General features: G+C 50.3%; 1 protein-coding gene and 2 long non-coding RNA genes across 3 annotated transcripts in view; 2 read left to right on the top strand and 1 right to left on the bottom strand.

Annotated features, from left to right (window-relative positions):
• The window catches only part of ARHGEF10 (Rho guanine nucleotide exchange factor 10), a gene marked incomplete at its 5' end in the record, with an annotated part of 87,926 nt that extends 82,499 nt beyond the window's left edge, over positions 1–5,427 (bottom strand). Inside the window, 2 exon segments of the mRNA XM_082375163.1 lie at positions 5,217–5,281; positions 5,284–5,427. Coding sequence (XP_082231289.1) covers positions 5,217–5,281; positions 5,284–5,427 — 209 coding nt within the window.
• Positions 5,428–8,735: 3,308 nt separating this feature from the next.
• LOC309619459 lies at positions 8,736–16,617 on the top strand. Its single transcript, XR_014238981.1, has 4 exons — positions 8,736–8,746; positions 9,105–9,340; positions 9,977–11,272; positions 12,950–16,617. It is a non-coding gene; the product is annotated as an uncharacterized lncRNA (long non-coding RNA).
• A 917-nt stretch (positions 16,618–17,534) lies between these two features.
• LOC309619772 overlaps positions 17,535–20,448 on the top strand; it is a 46,483-nt gene continuing 43,569 nt past the window's right edge. Inside the window, exons 1-2 of the long non-coding RNA XR_014239202.1 lie at positions 17,535–17,617; positions 18,484–19,250. This is a non-coding gene — a long non-coding RNA (uncharacterized lncRNA). The remainder of the gene's footprint in view (positions 17,618–18,483; positions 19,251–20,448) is intronic.

Here is a 20,448-nt window from a genome sequence, read left to right as displayed (position 1 = left end):
TCCCCCTCCCTCCCTCCCTCCCTCCTCTCTCTCTCTCTCTCTCCTCCCCACCATCTAATCCACCAGCAAACGCTGTCAGCTCCACCTTCAGAGCACATCCCCAATGAGGTGAGCCGTCTCTCCCTCCCTCCACGGCCACCATCTGTCTCTTGCCTGAGTTTCTGTAAAAGCCTCGTAACTGGCCTCCCTTCCCCCGTTCCTGCTCCTCTGTAACCTTCTCAAGGCTGCACCCAGCAGGTCCTGTGAAAGCACAGTCGGCGCTCGCACCCCTTTCTGTCACTGTTTCCTCCCCAAGGTTGAGCCCTGCCTCAGCCTCCATCACTCAGCACTGCGGCCACCAGCCTTCCTGCTGCTCCCAACACACTCCTGCCGCAGGGCCCTTGCACGGGCTGCTCCTTCCGCCCGCAACGCTCTTGGGTGGACATGAGCGCAGCTGTCACTCTCCATCAGGTCCTCACTCGAACATCACCTTCCCGGTGAGGACTTACCTGCCACCTTTGTGAGTAGCAGGCCCCTCCCGCCAGCACCTCCAGGGCTGTCTCCTGTTTTATTTCTATCATTATCTAAAGCACTACCTACTTTCCTGTCTATAGTCTCTCCCGGGCACAGGACACAAGCCCCATGAGAACAGGACCGGGTCCACCTGCTCACTGCCTAGTCTTGGGACTGAGGGCACTTGGTACTCAGCACCCAGTAGGTGCTCACTAAATATCCATCAAATTAATAAATCCCTTCCGGATGTGCTGCATCATGTGACCACCTGCACCTCTTCCCATCTGTAAAAAGGTTGTTCCTTTTTTTTAAAGTTTAAGTACAAGAACTTGATTTTTTAAACGCATGAAAACAAAATGACATTGAATGTATTTCATCAGGGGAGAGACGGAAGCCTAAGGCGATGGCCTTAATTAGATTCCCTGCTGGAAGCTCCGGACAGACGGCAGGCACGCCCAGGGAACGGGGCCATGGAGGACGCCCAGGCGCCAGCAGGGAATGAGCCGTGGGCACAGCACCCTGGTGTGAACCCTCCTCACCTTCCCCGGGGTCCTCACCCTCCTCCCACGAAGGTGGAGAAGGGGGTGGCTCTTCCGGGGCGAGCAGGAGATGAGGCAGGGTCCCGAGGCCCTCCTGTCGGCCCAGACTGGCTGCAGCAGCTGCACACCCTGCAAACAATCTCTCCCCACTGCAACCACCTGGGATTCGTTTCCCAGATACTTCTGTCGTCTGGCAAATGCTGCACCTTTCATTCCTTCCTATTAAATCACCAGGAGCAGCGCGTGTCTAAACGTTTTTCCAGAACAGAGGCCGGCGGCAGGCCCAGTGGGCGCCCTCCAGACCCCGGTTCTGGACCCGAGACGGGGACTCTGTCCTCCGCAGACCGTGGACCCCAACAGCCTGAGTCTGATTTTAGTTCCAACTGAAAAGCGATCTAGGCCACGCAAGCCGGGGCAAGAACTCTGAGACGGAGGCCCATGCCCGGCACTGCTCTGGGAGAAGGGCCCCGCTGGCTGAGTCCCTGGACACGCAGGTGACGTCCAGCCCAAGCTTCTCTGATGGACGTGAATCGGTGCCGCCCACGTGGCCGCTTCCCAGCGACCTGCGGAGTCAAGTGCTTGAGAACAAAGCATGAGTCAACGTCTTATCACTTTTGCAGCAAGAGAGCCGGCCGGCCGGGGCCAGGGGCCAAGTCCACATCCTCGGGAGAGAGCAGGCGGCCAGCCCCACGACGAGCTCCAGCCCGGAGCAGGCGCCGCTACCCAGCCAGGCTCAGACCTGCACACACAGGGAGGGAAGAGACGCGCCGGATTCCTGCCCTCAGAGCTCAGCGCTCCTCACCCAGAAGCAGGCTCTGGCTCCCAAAATGGGATCACGGTTAACTCTGGAATTCCTGGGCAGTATCTACAGTGGCCCACAGCGGCATCCCATCCCCACCACTAGGCAGATGCCTACACTTTCGAGCAGCCCCTGCAAGCCGCTGCTGAAGCAAGGCAGAGCCTGGCCCGAGGGCAGAGCAGCCAAGCGACTCCCCAACATCCTTCCAGGGGTCCAAGGCCTTCCAGCCCCAGTGGAGATGGGCACTGAGCACGGCCTCAGCACAGACGCTACCCTTTCAGCTCAATGTTCTCCGTTCCTCGAAGTCACAAACCAGCTAAAGTCACCCCCCATCTTCCCTGCAGAGGAATAAGGCGAATAACAGAATAAAACACTAGGTGTGCACAGAACACTTTTATCAAAATAAAACTCCTCAGCTTTCCTGTACTGTCAGCTCCCATTCTCCACACCACTGAGAAATGACTCAAGTTCAAAGTTCGTATCTGTTTGACTTTGGAGTCTGAATGTCCACAGTGCTTTCTTAAAAAAAAAAAAAAAAAATAGATGATGTCCACACATGAGGCTCTGGTTCCCCACAGCCTGCTGGCCTCCAGCCCAAGAAAAAGAGCGAAACCACAGCCCAGGAAGCAAAGCCCTGCCCTCAGGACCCTGACATACCTCGCGTGTGAAAAGGTCCTCTGCTACATGTAGCTATCAGTGTACAGAGTATTCGGGCATCCTCACCTATTCCTTCTGTTTTCTTCCTAAATGCCCAGTTCAGGGTCACAGGTGACTCACTGAGTCACGACCTTGGAGCCTCGGACAGGCCACCGGGTCACCAGCATCCCCCCCCCACCCCGCCGCCCCGGTGGAAGGCTAGCTCAGCCATCTGTGTGGGAGCGCAAAGCATCACTCTCACCCACCCATGACCTTTCTTCACAGCTCCCTTTCCCAAGGGCACTGCAAGGCTGGAGAAGCTTTTGGCGCTGCATTTTACTTCAAAAAGTAATTTCTACTATCAGAACGTAGCTCACGGAAGAGAAACACTTTAAACCTAAAAAAAAAAAATAAAAACTTTAAAAAAATCTTTTGAACATTCTTTAATGAAACCATAAAACATCAACAACCCAGAGAAAGCACCTTCTACTAGCAGGTACGCATTACTTTCACGATATAAAAAAGAACAGGAAATGAAAGAATAACACCAGTGCCATGACTGCTCATTTTTATAATCAAAGTTTTGAAACCGTGCACACAAAAACAAAGCAGCAGCAAAAACAAACTTTGATGTCTGGATCTTTGAAAAGTCTGATTTGGGAAGGAGAGACAATGAGGGGGGTTATGGTGGGTGGGGGCTGGTGGCAGATAAGAGGGTCCTTTGCCAGCTCTCCTGTGCCTCCCTGCTCACAGCCATCACCCCAGAGCTGGCCCTGCCCCCAACCCGCAGACCTGCACGTCCCTCTGTACCACAAAGCTCCCAGAACTTCCCCCCTCATTTTCTCAAATTACACTTCCAGAAGTCTTAACCGAGAGAGCAGTAATCCCACCCCATAAGTGTTTAACATCTATGTTCTCCTTCTATCTTGTTTCACTCCACGTATGTTTCTACCTGTGCAAACTATGAATAATGTATGAAGTATACATGAATATGCTCTGAATATCCCAAGATGTGAATTTTTCATTGCAGCTTTTCTATCATGCCTTGTGCAATAAGAACATTGTATTTTTCAACAGGGGTCTATATTATTGACATTACAGAGTAATACAGCCAAACTCACAGCATTTTTATTTTGCTCTAACTTACGCAGAACATCATTATTTTAAAACACATTTCCACACACTTGCGTTCCAGCAATTTCATAAGTGAGTAAACAAATTCTGTGGGAACCTGACTCCCCAGGGGGGGCGGTGAGCAGTTCCAGAACTCAGCCCAGGGTCCAAATGCCACCAGAACCCCTCGATCTCCAAGAATTCCCAAAGAGTCAAGAAGTTCTTCTAACCCCACCAGAAAAACTGCAGAGAAAACGTGGCACGTCAAAATATCAAGATGACAAATTTGGTAAAACGAGAAACTCAAGTTCGACTTTTAAAAGATAAAAAGCTATTTTGAATAACTTTGGATTTTACCTCATCCCTAAATGTCTGTAACTGCTTTGATAGAATCTGGCCTGTATGGAGAGACTAATCTATTATGAAATACCACTTTCTATGAGTGACTTTTCTTATGGACATGAAATCAAGAAACCATAAAGAGTTATTGAGTCACCTAACTGCACATGTGGCCACTAAATCATATCCCAGGGCCAATCAAGTAAACACTGTGCGAGCTTAAGGGGTAAATTACATTTTAAAATTACACAGAGTATATCTCATCTTTCCATTATAATAAAAGTTATTTCCTAGAAAACAGATGTCCAAAATATATTTTTTAAGCAATAAATGAACAGTGAAAACGTTATCCCTCCCAATGTTCTACCTGGAGGGATATTAAGTAACTCTTGCACAAAATCCAGAACGTTGATGACTACTTTATTTTTACTTTGTGGCTCAACCAAAGAAGAGCTAAAAATCCATTGCATTTTGAGTTAATAAGAATTTTTACCGCTAGTAACTGAAAAGAATATTACATTGCACCAAGTACGTCTGCTGCTTTCTCAGAATGTTCACGTCCTATTAAAAGCTGAAACATTTACTCAGATTTTTACGTTCAAACCGAGGGTCTCCCAGAGGGGAGGTGTGGCCAGGTGGGGATGAGCAAGGCACCTGCCGACCACTGGCAGCACACCCGCTTCAGTCTCCCCAACAATGGTAGATGGGGGAGGGGGAGGAAACACGTACGGGGATTTTTAAGTACAATAGTAATTATTTTCACCCTAAAGTGGGCCAAAGACTTTTTCCTCTATCGGAAAATATACATGACTGCTCCCCACCTAAACACCCCAACTCGCCATTCCTCCTGCAACGTCAGTGGGGCGCCGGCCTGGGGTCCCTCCTGCACCCTCCTGACAGCCGGTGGGGTCTCGACCCTGCTGCCGTTACCGCCGGGACTCGCGGTAAATGGGGGCTGTCCCGGGCCTCAGCTCCGCCACCTGCACGGTCCGTGCCCGGGGGCAGGGTGCACCCCGAGTGGCCCTCGCACAGTCACCCAAAACCTGGGGCGGGCGGGCAGCCCGCACTTCAAGGAGCGGTGGGATCTGGCCAGTTCGGGGGAGTTAGGCAGAAGTGCAACTTTCATGGGAAAAAAAGGAAACTCCGAATCCCCGCGATAGGTGGGCTCGCTGGAGGCGCAGTTCAAGGACCCCCGCCCGCCTCCCACCCGCTCTCACCCCGCAGGACCCCCACCCGCCATCCGCCCCCCGCCCGCGCTCAACCCACAGGACCCCCGCCCATCCCCGGCCCGCACTCACCCTGCAGCCGGGACAGGACCCCGGCCCGCCGTCCCTCCGAGGACCCCTCTCCCCTCCTCTTGTCCGCGGCCCCGGGATGCGCCCCGGCCCCGCCCACAGGGAGGCCGGCCCACCCGCACGCCGTGATTGGCCTCATTGGGCGGTGCCGGGCGCCCACTGGCTGCCGCGCCTGCCCGTTCCTCGGCGGCGCCCCGCCCCCGCGCCCGCGCATTCCTGCGGAGCCACGTGGCCACCCGCACCCCCTCCTTCGACTCAAAGCGCAGCCTCGCTGCGCCCGCGTCGGCTGGGGGCGCCCGGCAGGACCCTTAGACCCGTGTCTTTTCCCCACGGAGCCCTCGGGCTGCTCACTCGTGGGCAGGGGGGGCGCCCGGCAGGACACCCCCGGACCCACAGACCCCCATCTCTTCCCCGGGGAGTCCTCGGGCTGCGCGCGCGTGGGCAGAGTCCGCCGGGCAGATCACACCCCTAGATCTCCCCATCCCCCTCGCTGTCCCCAGAGCACCCACCCCTTCCCTTCGCTCGCTGGCCCTGCCAGCAGGGGCGTTCCTGGCTCCTCAGAAGGTCAGCTGCCCCGAGGCCCGCCAAGTGTTTGGAGTTTGGAAATGCAATGATTTCACACATTGCCGAGACAATTTTTAAAGCTTGCCTTTTACAGGAAAGCGCTCATTTTCACCTTTACCTTGACGGTGAACATAGGTTCTAGAATTCTGTATCTTGTAAGAGCCAAAAAGCAATGCTGTAAGAGGGAGAGCTTGACCCTGCGTTTTCACCCTTGGAATGGACAGCGCTTATTGGGCCTAAAAAGCATCCTTATACTACGAGCCCATTTGAGGTTAAAAATCCACGCATATGCTTGGTTCCTCACAGAAGCGCCTAAGATAAACAAGAATTCCCTTCTGTGCTGTTGGAATTGTTTGCCAGGAGCATTTCTTTGTTTTATAATTTAAAAAAGGAAGCATATTATTGCTATAATTTCTGCTATAGGACAAAACTCGAGACAAAGCATCTTTAACAAGAATACAAACCAAAACGACAGCTGAAGAATGTTGCCTGTTACCTGGTCAACAAGGTAAACAGATGAGTCATGCCCTAGGCTCCTCTCCCATCTCCTGCCCAAATCTCTCAATCATAGAAGTAATTTAAAGTCAGAACGTTAGAACTGCCAGACACCTTAAAGATCTAGGGTACCATTCACTAGGTTTATAGAAGGAAGACAATGTAGCTAAATGTCAGAACGCTAATTTGACCATTAAGTGCCCTTAAAGCCCCCATGCTCTGTAAAATTTCTTTCCCTGCAAATTGTGACTCATATAAATCATAGCTACCATATAAAGCTATGTTTTCCCAACAATGGTTGGGAAAAAATAATAGTAGGTAAGGGAATATTTTAGCAATGTTTATTATTAGCATTCTCTAATTTTATGGAAAAAGACTCAGCTGTTTTTAAATACTATTTCAGACCTATCTTAGAGCACCCTGGGAAGATACTAGAGCCTGAATCAATTGAAAAAGATACTTCCTCTCAGTGTCTTTAATAGCAGAAACATTATTTGGGGTCTCTTTTCCTAGGGCTCTTTGAGTAGCTTATTCAAAGTTCTCCTACCCAATTTTCTTAGTAGCCATGGTGGACAGAGGTAGAAAGACCAAGTGAATTAGTTCTAGTTCACCACACAACAAGAAAATCCTGATACGTGTTGCGTTTCTGATCTAGTGGAGCAGAGATAAGAGGGAAATTATACTGTATATGGATGAAACAAGGGATTGGGAGTCGATTTGGGGATCCTATTTTGGTTTCTAACACTAACAAAATCCTGTGTGACTTACACAGGTCTCTGAGCTTCCATCTCACGATCTAGAAAATGTGACTAATAATATCTACATCATAGATAAGATGTTTAAAAGGGAGAACTATACAAAGAACGCAGTATGATGTCTGGGAAGAGTAGATGCTCACTAAGCCATAATATAATTTGGATCTAACTTTTTTTTTTCAGGAGCAAGAAAACATATTGAATCACTATTTCTAATAGATGGCTCACAAGTTCATTTTAAGAAACTTAAGGAAGTTCAGGAGGCTGCTATTGTCATCATTTTTCACTCAGAAATCATGTTATTTTGGACCATGGGGACAATACAGTAGCAGCATCATAACTTAGAAGCACAGAGTGCAGCTTCCCCATTTCCACCATGGCTGTGTTGACCCCCTAAGCTCAGGGCCACCAGGAAGGGCAGTGCTGAAGTGGCTGGGGCATGGTGCTGGGGCAGAAAGAACTCTGATTGAAGCCTCCAGTCCTGTCTAGTTTATTATAGTGTTCTTCAGATATATCACCATTTCCTGTAAGCCCTGATGTGGAAGAGGATCAGAATTTCCATTGCAATTTCCTCTTTGACCAGTGGGATATTATATACATATATGGAGAGAGGGAGAGGGAGAGGGGGAGAGAGAGAGAAAGAGACTGAATATGAAGAAGTGGCTCACACAAGTATGGAGGCTGACAAGCCCCAGGATGTGCCATCGGACTCAGGAAAGCCGGTGACCCAAGGGAGCCGATAGTGTGAATCCCAGTTGGAGGACAGGAGAAGATGACCTGAGATGACCCAGCTCGTCAATGAGGCAGAAAAATGGGGAATTCCTCCTTCCTCCATCTTTTGTTTTATTCAAGCCCTCAGTTGATTGGACGATCTCCACGCACATGGGGTGGGGGGCCATTTACTGAGTCCACGGGCTCAAACGCTAATCTTCTCTGGAAGCACCTGGAAAAAAATGTTCAATCTGGGTAACCCATGGCCGTCGGTTGCCCCGTAAAATTAACCATCACAACTACACATTGCTGATGGGAGTGTAAAATGGTACAATCACTTGGAACATTTGTTTTGCAGTTTCTCGTAGGATAAGCACAGCAACCCCCCTCTTAGGTATTCCTTCAAGGTACAGGAAAACATAGGCCCGTACAAAGACCATTAGAAGAATTTTTTTATTCGTTAACAGTTCAAACTGTTCAAAACAGTGCACATAGTTCAAAACTGGGCCAAGTCAAATTGCATCAAAGGGTGGCTGTAGCCACGAAGTGTGTGGTCTGGTCCCACAGGAGAGCGCTGCGTGTAACAGCATCAGAAAGGACAGTAACAGAAAGAAATAAACTGCACTCAGTGGCTGAGATGAACCTCAAACACACTGCGTGGCATGAAAAGAGAACAGACCTGGAGCACACGCTCTGCCCAGAGCTGCGTGTCCTTCTCTACAGAAACGACCGCCGGGGTGGGTGTGTGGGTGCCTTCGCTCAGCCCCAAACCAGCGGGCTGGGCCGGAGGCGGCTGGCGAGTGGGAGGGGCTCCAGCCCCCGTGCCCTGATCTGGGCCGCTCCCTCGCTCGCCCTCGCTCGCCCTCGCTCGCCCTTCCGCGGCTGCAGCATCTCCACTCCGCCCTGCCCCTACCCGCGTCCCCTCCGAGGGCAAAGGGACACGAGGGGGCGGGGGAGGGAAAGCAAAGCCAAGAATTGGCGACGAGGCGGAGGAACCCGGCAAGATCAGTGAGGCGGGTCCCGCGGCTGCCGTTTCTGGCGTCACGGGAATCTGGAGGGCGAGAAGGAAGCATTGTTCCAGGCGGAGACAGGGCTGTTCTGTTCCCAGAGCCCTTGCCGCGAGGCCCGAGCTCTTTTCTCGCTTTGCTCCGTGTCCAGCGGGGGAGGCGAAGGGCCCCGAGAAGGGCAGGCATCGCCCACCAGCCGCAGACGTGGGTCGGGAGCTGGGTGCAAGGCCTCCATCCCAGGGCTTCAGGTTCACAGGCAGGCACCCCTGAGGCCGGCAGGTGACACCTGGAGTTGTGTGGGCTGGAGAGCTGTGTCTCTTCCCTCCCTCCATCCCCCCTCCCCTCCTCTCCTCTGGCAGGACGGTTCAGAGTTTGGGGAGCTGGAGATGGAAAGGAATGTCCAAGAAAGGACAGAGAAGGAGGACGGGCGTTCTAGAAGCTTCTTTCCTGCTCGGAGAGCCCTGGTCCTGCCCAGAATAAGCTCTAATTCTCAGCAGGGTGAGCACAGGGGTCGTCGGTGCCGAGGAGACACGCAGTCAGGAAGGTGCCATGATTCGAGGAGCCCAAAGGAACGCCCCGCACCCCACTCCTGTGTGTAGGTACATCTGTTTTTCTGTCCTGGTGGCCTGAGCTTCTCCGCTGGTGAGAAGTAGGGCACCTGCAGCCCCTGCCGTCCTGTAAGAGGCCAGCACACCTCAGGGTTGGGCAGTCAGCCACCTTGACCTTATTATCATCCCGGACTGCTAGGAAGAGCAGGGGGAGGGGGAATGGAGGGGGAGGAGGAGGGCCGTGTCTGGGCTCTGGGAATTCTGGTGCCGAGTGGTCCGAGCAGCGGAGGAGAGGAAGGAGGCTGCAATGGACAGAAGGGCTCAGACCGACCCCGCCCGCAGTCCCTGCTTCTAGTTCTCCCCCGTTTCTGGAGCTGCGTCACCCACGAACCTCGAGGATGTTTCCTTCGCTCGGGTTCATTCCCATCCCCACAGGGATGATCCCAGCCTTGACCATCCCACGAGGCTGACCCCCCAACCGCCGCTTCTCCCTCTCAGCAGGACGCTGACTCCCATTGTATCTAGAACTGCTGAGGCAGAGGGTGACCTCCCTGTGCCCACTCCCATCCACACCAGAAGGACATGAACGCCTTTCTCGGGGACGAGGAGCCCTGCTCCTGCCCAAGGCCACCTCGGCTACTTTGTAGTCCAGGTTCAGACCTCTGCTTCCATCCACCCCACAGATCCCCACCCCAACTTCCAGACCTTCATCACGGTGCCTGCAGACGGGCCCCACCTCTGTTTCTGGGACCCTTCACGTGAACTCTGAACGAGGGTCTGTGTCTGCAGAACCTGACCTGAGTTGCTCACCGCTTCAATTCCCAGCTCCCCTGCCCGCTGCGCCCCCTCCCACCTGGCTGTTGTGACACAGCTGTGACCTAGCGGACAGATGTGTGTCTGCTCCCAGTGCCCGACACAGAGCTCCGCAATCCCCTGGGGCTTCCTGGGTGATGGGAGCATGTTTGTTCTAGTGAGGCAGCTCCCGGATGGCTCAGAAATACTGATCCAGGATGAGAGGCTTGGAACTTCCGGCCCCACCCCCATCCTCGGGGAGGGGAGAGGGCTGGAGATTGAGTTAACAATGGATCATGCCCACGTGATGAAGCCTCCATACAAATTCACAAACTGTGGGGTTCGGAGAGCTTCCAGGTGGATGGACACATCCCCAACTCCACCGGACGGAAGTTCCTGCCCCCAGGACCCTCCCAGACCTCGCCCTCTGTGCCCCTTCATCTGGCTGTTCGTCCGTATCCTTTAATCTTATCCTTTAGTAGGTAATAAACCAGTAACGGAAGCAGTGTTTGCCTGAGTTCTGTGAGCAAATCCCTGAACCCAAGAAAGAGCTTGTGGGGACCCAAGTCAGAAGTGTGAGAGACCTGGGCTGGTGTGTGGAGCTGGGCATCGTGGCACCAAGCCCTCAACTGCGGGATGTAATGCTAATTCCATGTGGATGGTAGCACACCCAGCTGGTGTCGGAGGATTGGTTGGCGTGCAGAAAAACCCACACGCTTGGTGTCAGAAGTGTTGTGAGTAGAAGTTCTTTCTCTTGCCATCACTCTGCTGAAATACCTGGCTGAGGACCCGGTTGGTCCCCGGCTGCTGCCCCCGGGCAGCGAGCGGGCAGCTCTGTCTCTGTGCCAAGCTCTGCACCCTGAGGCCTGGCTGCTCAAAGCTGCCTTCTCCCTTAGCTGACACGGTACCTTCCTGGTTAAGGTGTTTTCAGACCTGCCCGTTTCTCCGCCTACACTCTCTCCCGCCCTACAGTCAGCTTTCAAGACCAGAGGCTGGGCTGTGTCATGTGTCTCTGTTTTCCCTTTTTAAGTTTCATCCTCCTGACGGCCAGCGTCTGCACAGCGGCCAGAGGATGCACAAAGCAGATCGGACGCAGTCACGCCGAATCTCAGAGACCTGGGATGGTTCCCTCCCGACCTCCAGCAGAATCAAGCCCCAACCTCTACTTTACAGAAATGTAAGCTCAGGTGAGCACACAGATGCAAAAGCAGGTGGAAGGTGCCTTGTGCCTCTGCCTTGCTCTTTACCTGAAGGCTGTAGAGATCAAGGGCAGCTTGGAGTATATAATTGCAGCTGACCCTTGAACGGGTTTGAACTACAAGGGTCTGCTTATATGCTAATTTTTTCTTTATAAGCATAGTACCTGTATTTTCATTTTACAGATCTTTAAATTGACTAAGTTTGGGGAAAGTTTGTGTTTGATTAGAGATCACAATATGTGGAATCAAAAGAACTAGGGGTTGAGTCCTGATCCCATCCAGACTGTTTCAGTTTCCTGCCCTTGGCTGAGTCATGGACCATTTCCTTTGTTTTTGAGGCAGAGATAGCAGTACCCATGTTTTCGATGGCTTGGGGGTCAGTGCTCCCACCCCCCCCCATTGTTCAAGGGTCAGCTGCATTGGTTTCTGCCTTTCCCACTAGACTGTGTTAGCAGATCACACTACAGTTTAATTCTTGTAGTTATTCGAAAGATTAACTCATGAGGCAGCTCCTGGAATGATAAAGTGGAGAATTCTGACAACACCAAGTGTCGGCAAGGCTGTGGGACGACTGGAATTCTTGTATGTTGGTGATGGGGGCACAGATAGGACATTGTATTGGGAACACCGCCTGCAGTCTCATAAATTAAGTGTCTAAGTGCCATCTGACCCAGCAATTCCACTAGGTATTTATCCCAACTACATAAAAAGACTTGTACAAGGAATGTTCTTGGCAGCTTTATTCAAAACAGCCCCTATGGAGACAACCCATCAATAAATAGGTGACTAGATAAACAAATCCTTTTACATCCATACAACGGAATGCTACTCGGTGATCAAAAAGAACAATATTGATAAATCTGCAAAGGTTAACTGAGTGAAAGAAGTCAGACACGTAGAACTGTCTATTCCCAGGTACATGAAGTTCTGGAACAGGCAAAATAATCTACAGTGAAGTCTAGGGCAAGAGGGGGGATGGCTTGGGAGGAGCCCCCCCAGGGTACTTGGGGCGATGGAGATGTTGGCTGGGGTGCCGGTAATATAGGTGTATGCATTTTTCTAAACTCATCTCACTGTATATTTAAAATGGGTCCATTGACTTTATAGTATGTAAATTGTACCTCAAGGGAGTTCATTTTTTTAAAATAAATTTATTTATTTTATTTATTTATTTTTGGCTGCGTTGGGTCTTCATTGCTGTGCACGGGCTTTATCTAGTTGTGGTGAGCGGGGGCTACTCTTTGTTGTGGTGCGTGGGCTTCTCATTGTGGTGGCTTTGCTTGTTGCAGAGCACGGGCTCTAGGCGTGTGGGCTTCAGTAGTTGTGGCTCGTGGGCTCAGTAGCTGTGGCTCGCGAGCTCAGTAGTTGTGGCACACGGGCTTAGTTACTCCAAGGCATGTGGGATCTTCCTGGACCAGGGCTCAAACCCGTGTCCCCTGCATTGGCAGGCAGATTCTCAACCACTGCACCACCAGGGAAGCCCCGAGTTCATTTTTTTTAAGTGAGTCAGATATCAAGGTAAAGAAGAGGCGGAATTTGAAGTGAGTTTTTTTTAAAGAGACTATTCTTTATAAGATTTTTTTTTGATGTGGACCATTTTTAAAGTCTTTATTGAATTTGTTACAATATTGCTTCTGTTTTATGTTTTGGTTTTTTGGCCTCAAGGCACGTGGGATCTTAGCTCCCTGACCAGGGATCGAACCGGTACCCCTGCATTGGAAGGCAAAGTCTTAACCACTGGACTGCCAGGGAATCCCTGAAGTGAGTTTTAATGTGATAAAGAAACACTGTGAATGTTAGAGTTCATCATCCCTGCGGCCTCCTTTCAGACTCTCAAGGCTCTCCCTCCTTCCTCTCTAATTAAACTTACTTCTTTGGAGGCAGCAACATTTGATATAAAATTTAAATAATTTCATGTTCAATTCTATTATTTTTCTCTTTGGTTTACTTATGCGGATAGAAACACTGTGTTTTATATTATAGTTCCAGATGGATGGTATTGTAGCTTTGTTAGGTTTTGTGTGCTTGCCTGGGTATAAAGCATCAATCAGAGCAATACTGTCACAGATATTAACTTCAACTAATGATCAGGATAAGTTCTGTGTCACAAGCCACCTTCAGCTTAGGGACACTGGGTCTACCAGACACTCCCCCATAAGGTGCCAATTTTACTGGCAAGCCCTTAGTACCAATAGATTCAGTTTTCTTACTACATCCCAAATCAGACATTTTAATTAGCTTTTATCACTTTTTACCTTTTTTGATTTTCACCTAATTATCCCCAAATTTAAATCTGACTGAATTATTTAACAAGCAGAAAACAAAAGAAGCTATTCTCAAATACAAAGAGCCCCACCCTTTCTGGTTCTTGGCCCCTGCTGGGTCAGATCCAGCCAAGATTTGAAAGCATTTGAGAAAAAGCTATGACTCAGTGTATGCTCACAGTATTGTTTTCCTATTTCCTTCCCAAATGAAACTTAGACAAGACCACCATGTTGCCGAAGATGAAAAAAATCAACAAACTAATTTGAGGGGGAAAATGATACCATTTTCTGAAATCTCCTAAGCATTTCCTTTTCTGAAAACAGACATGGGAATCTTAATTGAAAATGATAAGCTAGTTAAACATTACTCATAAGAAGCAACACCCTGGGGTAATAAAACGTGCATTTGGCTGAAAATAGAAAGATGTATGTCTTCACCTTAGCCATGCTTCAACTAGTTGGATGACTAGATAAAGTGTTTAATTTCTCAGCCCTGTGAGTTGGGATGGATGATCTCACACTTCCCCCCAGTTATACAATGGGGAATAGATAGCCTCTTTTTCTGATAAGGGGTTAATACCCAAAATATATATAAAGGACTCATACAACTCAGTAGCCAAAAAAGCCAAACAGACAATCTAATTAAAAATGGGCAGAGGAACTGAATAGACATTTTTCAAAAGAAGACATACAAATGGCCAACAGGCATATGAAAAGATGTTCAACATCACTAATCATCAGGGAAATACAAATCAAAACCACAATGAGACATCACTTCACACCAGTTAGAATGGCTATTATCAAAACGACAAGAAATGTGTTGGTGAGGATGTGGAGAAAAGGGCACCCTTGTGCACTGTTGGTGGGAAAGTAAATTTGTTCAGCCACTATGGAAAATAATATGGAGAGTCCTAAAAAAATTAAAAATAGAACTACCATATGGTCCAGTAATCCCACTTCTGGGTATTTATCCAAACGAAACAGAACTGCTATCTGGAAAAGATATCTGCACCCCCATGTTCACCACAGCATTATTTACAATAGCCAAGACATAGAAACAACCCAAGTGTCCATCAACATATTACTGGATGAAGAAGGTGTAGTGTGTGTGTGTGTGTGTGTGTGTGTGTGTGTGTGTGTGTGTATATGTGTGTGTGTGTGTGTATATATATATGTGTGTGTGTGTATATATATATATATATATATATATATACATATATATATATATGTATACATATGTGTATACAGAGATTGTATTGACAGTTGCCAGAGATGAGGGTGGGGAATGGGCGAAATGGGTGAAGAGGGTCAAAAGCTACCAACTTGCAGTTATAAGATAAGTTCTGGGGATGTAATGTACAGCATGGTGACTAAAGTTAACAATATTGTATAGTTGAAAGTTGCTAGGAGAGTAGATCTTAAAAGATCACAAGAAAAACATTGTGTAACCATATAAGGGGATGGATGTTAACTAGAATTACTGTGATGATTATTTCACAATATACACATATATCAAATCATTATGTTGTACACCTGAAACTAATACAATGCTATATGTCAAATATATCTTTTTAAAAAAATTGGAAAAAAACAATAAAAGTCAAGCCCGAACTTCCTTGTAAATGTAATGAAGCCTTTAATGACACAGGGGAAGTAAAAAGAGTGGTGGTGGCTGTGCTCTTATCCCTTGTATCACTATTTATTACTTGTACTACTGTTTATTGCTTGTATCACTATATATTACTTGTATCACTATTTATTACTTACACTATTTATTGCTTGTATCACTATTTACTGCTTGTATCACTATTTATTACTTATACTATTTATTGCTTGTATCACTATTTATTACATATACTATTTATTACTTGTATCCCTATTTATTGCTTGTATCACTATTACTTATACTACTATTTATTGCTTGTATCACTATTTATTACTTGTATCACTATTTATGGCTTGTATCACTATTTATTACTTGTATCACTATTTATTGCTTGTACTGCTGTTATTTGCATCCAGCGGATGCTGAGGGATTCTGTTTTGCCAGGCACCGCAGGAAAGCAGGGCGGATTCCTACTTCATCTCCACTGAAACTGGCCCCCAGTCTGCTCGCTTCTCCCTCCATGAAGCCCCAGTTCTAGAAGGTGGTCCAGCCCTTCTCCTTAAACCCACACTGATAGATTCTGCCCCCTGAACGAGGTTCATCACTGCCCTTCTCCTACCGGTCCACAAAGTGGAAGTACAGGGCTTGGTGAGTGGAGCTCTTGGATTTCAGCTGCCACAAGTTCCTCGTGCAGTCAACAACCTGCACGTCCATACAGGCCACACCTGTGCCCTCAGAGCTCCCATCTAACTCGGGGCTTAAGACTTGTCTCCGTTGTAGCCCCCGCCGCCTAGCGGTTTCTTCTTTCTCTGAACTCCTATAGGTCAGGTTGTTTGCTTATGTGATGCTCTAAAACACATTTTTAACTTGGGTTGTATGATTTTTAAGGCCACTTCCGTTCCTGAGGTTCTGATCCTCGGAAGGGCTGGCTGTCAGTCTAAAATAAGATATGAGATTAAGTTGAGATATTTGCTTTCCTATATTAAGTCATTCAACACTCGTCAGAGGCATTGCCCTGGGTTTCAGCGGGCATGAGACACTCTGTGTCCCCACCCAGACCCTGTTATTAGTCGGGCCAGGTTTCAACCTCGGACACTGACCGTGAGCCTTTGAACGTCTCCTGGCGGCTCTATTCCTGTGATCAATCTCATTTTTAAAACCCCCTTATAAGTCAAGGATCACAGCCACATCCCTCGTTTGAGGCTCAAAATGAAACCGTGGGTAATGAGTCAGTGCATTGCACCTGCCATCACTAATCAAGGTCATTTTAAGACTTCATATCCTCCAAGCGGCAGGGAGCCTAAACAGTAAGCTGTTTGCCTGAGCTGTTTTCCAGCAGCTTGGAGGCTCAGCTGCCTCGAGCTTAGGCTGAGCCGGTTGAGACTGGAGAGGAATACTGACCCCTCAACTGGGCCCGCCCAAGCACTGGAGACCTGGTGACCTTGGGGAGGCCTGGCGCCTAGTTACGCCTGCGCAGAAGGACCCTTACGCACCTCCTCACCCCTTTCCCTGCGCCCTCCCCGCACTGCCCACGCCCCCCACGTGCCACATGCCTCAGCCCGCCCCCCACGTGCCCCACGCCCCTCCCCCCGCCTCAGCCCGCCCCCACGTGCCCCACGCCCCTCCCCCCGCCTCAGCCCGCCCCCCACGTGCCCCACGCCCCTCCCCCCGCCTCAGCCCGCCCCCACGTGCCCCACGCCGCCCCCCCCCCCCCCCGCCTCAGCCCGCCCCCCACGTGCCCCACGCCGCCCAGGCCCCACCCCTTCCGGCCGCTTCATTCCTGACCCGGCAACGCCTGGCCTTCGCTGAGGGGGCCTTGAGGCGCTCTCTCTTCTCTCGGTTTGGCTGTGAGTAAACCTCTCCTTGCTTCTAAACTTGTTTGGTGTGCGTTGAGCAAAACGAACTTGGTTTGGTAACAGATTTGGAAGCCGGTCGGGAGGGAGTCCAGAGGAACCTTGGCCCGAGGGTCGTGGCCCCTCTTGGGTACCGGGAGCCGGTGGCCGAGCCTGAGCCTCAGGTCCCTTGGCTCCAGGGCCGTCCCCCAGTTCCCCACTGGGCACCCCGACCTTCTGTGCTTGTTTCGTTTTGTGCCAGAAAAACGGTTTTGGGGTTTGGATAGGGAGACGTCTTCTGGGTGAGTGATCTCGTTAAAGAAACACACCTGTGTCTCGATCGTTGGATGGTCCTGACCCGATGGTGGCTGGAGGCCCGGCTGGCGGGCGTTTGGGGGACAATAGGAAAGGTCGCGGCTGCTGAGGTACCGGGGTTGGAGGCTGGGGCTCTGGTTTCTGGTCTCATGTGTTCATGTCTGTCTTTGTCTGATTGTCTTGTTTTTAATCACGGGGACCAGGTTCAGGAGAAAAGGGAACAAAGGAGAATGCAACAGGCCATTCTGCTGGCGGCCGGCTGAACCCAGGGAAGAGCCGGACCAAACGGAGGCCCCCATGAGGGACTTGGCAAAAGGTAGGAGGCCTCAAGCGCCCCCCCTTGAATGCGGAGCCTGATAGTGGGACCCCCCCCCCCAAATGTGGATATTGCGGGCAGGAGGGACGCTGGAAGAGTGCCCCATTCTGAGACTCTTGAAGGTAAGCAGGTGGCAGCTCAGGTGCCCCAGGTAACTGCTGATGCCAGTGACCAAGAATGATCGCTCCGAGTCTGTCACTGTCTTCCATATGGGTGACGTGGCAGTGGGAAGTCAAGGGTGGGGCTTATCAACACAGGAGGTGGGGGGAACTCGGTTTTAAATATCCGGCTTTCTAAACTTTGTCTTGAGACTGCTAGTAACAGGGGTGTGCGGAGAGCCCTTGAGAAAACCTTTTCTCCGGCTGGGGAAGAACCACTGATAGCTTTCCGTACGTGCCTGATGGCCTCACTCCCCTTCTGGGATGAGATTGACTTAATTAAATACCAGGGTTGCCTTTGCACCTGGACGCTGAGTGGATATTACAGCACCACCAGAGCAGGCCTGCACGCTGCAGGCTCTATCACTCTAACCTCAAAAACAGTGATTCCCGGAGCGATACCACGGAGGGTGAGTCTGGGGGATGGGCGGATGGGGGGTGCTGGGAAGAGCGGAGGTGGCCACACCTGTGCGGGTCAGGCTCTATAGCGGGGCAGACACGCCAAACTTAATGCAGTATCCATTAAAGTAGCCAACAAAGCGTCGGGTGAAGTCCTCACAGCCTTCCTGCATTATGACCCGATATTCTCCTGGTCACTTGGTGATTGGTCCACAGGTGAATGTGTGTACATGATTGAAGAGCAATTAACAAGTTGTAGGAATTCATCCCTGGCCCCTAACCATCCTCTGCTAATGACTTTCTCCACAGACTCTTGTTGGGTTACCATCTTGGACTTGAAGGAGGCCTTTTTTGCACACTCTTGAGTTTTGAATCCCAAGAGTTGTCTGCTTTCGAATGGGAAGGTCGAGATAAAGGAGTTAAACTCCAGTACTGCTGGACGGTGCTTCCTCAGGGAGTTAAAAATTCTCACACTACTTGGAGAAGTCCTGGCGAGACCTGAGGGACCTTGAACTAAACGGGGGAGCCCTGATTACCAGTGAGACAAAGGACTCCTGAGACCAAGGTATGGGTTTGACTTCGACCTTCTTGGCTGAACGAGGCTGTAAGGTGTCCAAGAAAAAGGTAGATTCTCAGCCCTTTGTTAAATATTCTGGGGTTTTGAACTCAAGGACAGAGAGCTGCTCCCTGCTGGGAGGGAAGCTCTAGCCAGGACTGCAGTTGCCACCAGGAGGCAACTGTGGGATTCCTGGGAGCGACTGGGCGCTGCTACACCTGGACCCCCAAGTTTGGACTCATAGCAAAACCCTTTTAATGAAGCTTTTAAAGGCAGTTACACAGAAACCCTAGACTGAAATCTTGGAGGATAAACATCCAGGAGACCGGCTTCATTCCTGCTGGACGGGACCTTGTGAGAAATGCGATGGGAAACGGAAACCACGCTGCAGAAGGAAGACCACAACCGAGATCATCCAAACCTTGTCTGGTTTCAGACCCCGACACTGACTTCTTTCAGGGGCAGGTGAACCCCGACAGATCTTCAGCTGCTTTTCAGAAGCTGCGAGAAAGAAATCAAGGTGAGTGGGTTTGCTGCAGTGGTGGCTTTGGTCACATCAGACGCTTCAGAAGGCAATTTAAATAACTTGTTATAAGAAAGATCTGTTCTCGTGGTAGTCCTTTGTTTCTAATTTCCTAGGTTTGGAAGGACTTCTACTTTGGTTGCGCTGGTCACCTATCAGGCTGATCACCTGACCCCTGTCTTTCCCTGGATCCCTAAAAATCCTAAATGTTAACCATGGCTGGCATTCTCTGTGTCCCTGAGGGGTATGTCTTTGCAGTTTCAGTTACCAATCTTGGTCCCGTGGCTGCCTTGACAGCTGGTGCCTGGGTGGTATTTATTTATTGGGTCAATGTTAACATCAAACCAGAAACAAGAAAGTACACTCAAATGAGTGCTTGATAGTTTGACTTCTCAAGCGCTTGTTGGATCTCTGCCCCTTAGCAGCAGGGAGTAACCAAAGGCATCCTCACCTCTTTCCCTGGAGGTTGAGGAACGACGAGAAGATGGCGGTGCTGAACCTTGAACCCGTGGGTTAGACGCACTCCATCCACCTGCCATCCCTAACGAAGGTTGTGAAGACTTGCGTGGCCTCCAGGCAGCCTAATCAGTCAGTGTTTGTTGGAGTTGTTCTCCAGGAACTTGGAATCAGCTGTGTCGAGTTAGGGCTCAGCCAGTTGAGATGGGGTAGGACCACCGACCCCTCAGCTGGGCCTGCGCCTGCACTGGAGACCTTGTGAACGTGCAGAGGCCTGGAGCCTAGTTACGCCTGCGCAGAAGGACGATTACACACCTTTTGCCCATCACAGCAGCCCTATTCGCTGTCCCATTAGTACCCCAGCCCCTTGCCTTCTGGGAGGCAGATCGGAGATTTGTTCCCCAGCCTCCTTGCCGCAGACCTCGGCAGCTCAGCGTCTTGGCTGGCCCTGCACCAGGCAGAACGAACCTGGTTCAGTAACCGTGACACGAATTCACTTGTGACATGTCTCCTAGGAGGGTGCTCGAATGCACCATCTCCAGAAAGCCCCTGACGGGAAACCTGGTCCAGCTGGGCTCAGCACCCTCAGACGCCGGGCCTTCCCAGTTGGTCTGAAAACGCAAGTAACTCGTTACCAGAAATAGCTAGTCTTTCAGTTGTTTAGTTCTTAGAACTCGGAGGCAGCTCCTTCCTCCCAGGCCCACAGTCCTCCCTTGCCTCCTGGCTAGAGCACTTCCTG

This window comes from Balaenoptera borealis (assembly GCF_965194805.1).
Source record: "Balaenoptera borealis genome assembly, chromosome: 21".
Classification (NCBI taxonomy): Eukaryota; Metazoa; Chordata; class Mammalia; order Artiodactyla; family Balaenopteridae; genus Balaenoptera; species Balaenoptera borealis.
The sequence above is the reverse complement of the archived record's forward strand: the minus strand, read 5'-3'. Positions and strand labels throughout refer to the sequence as shown.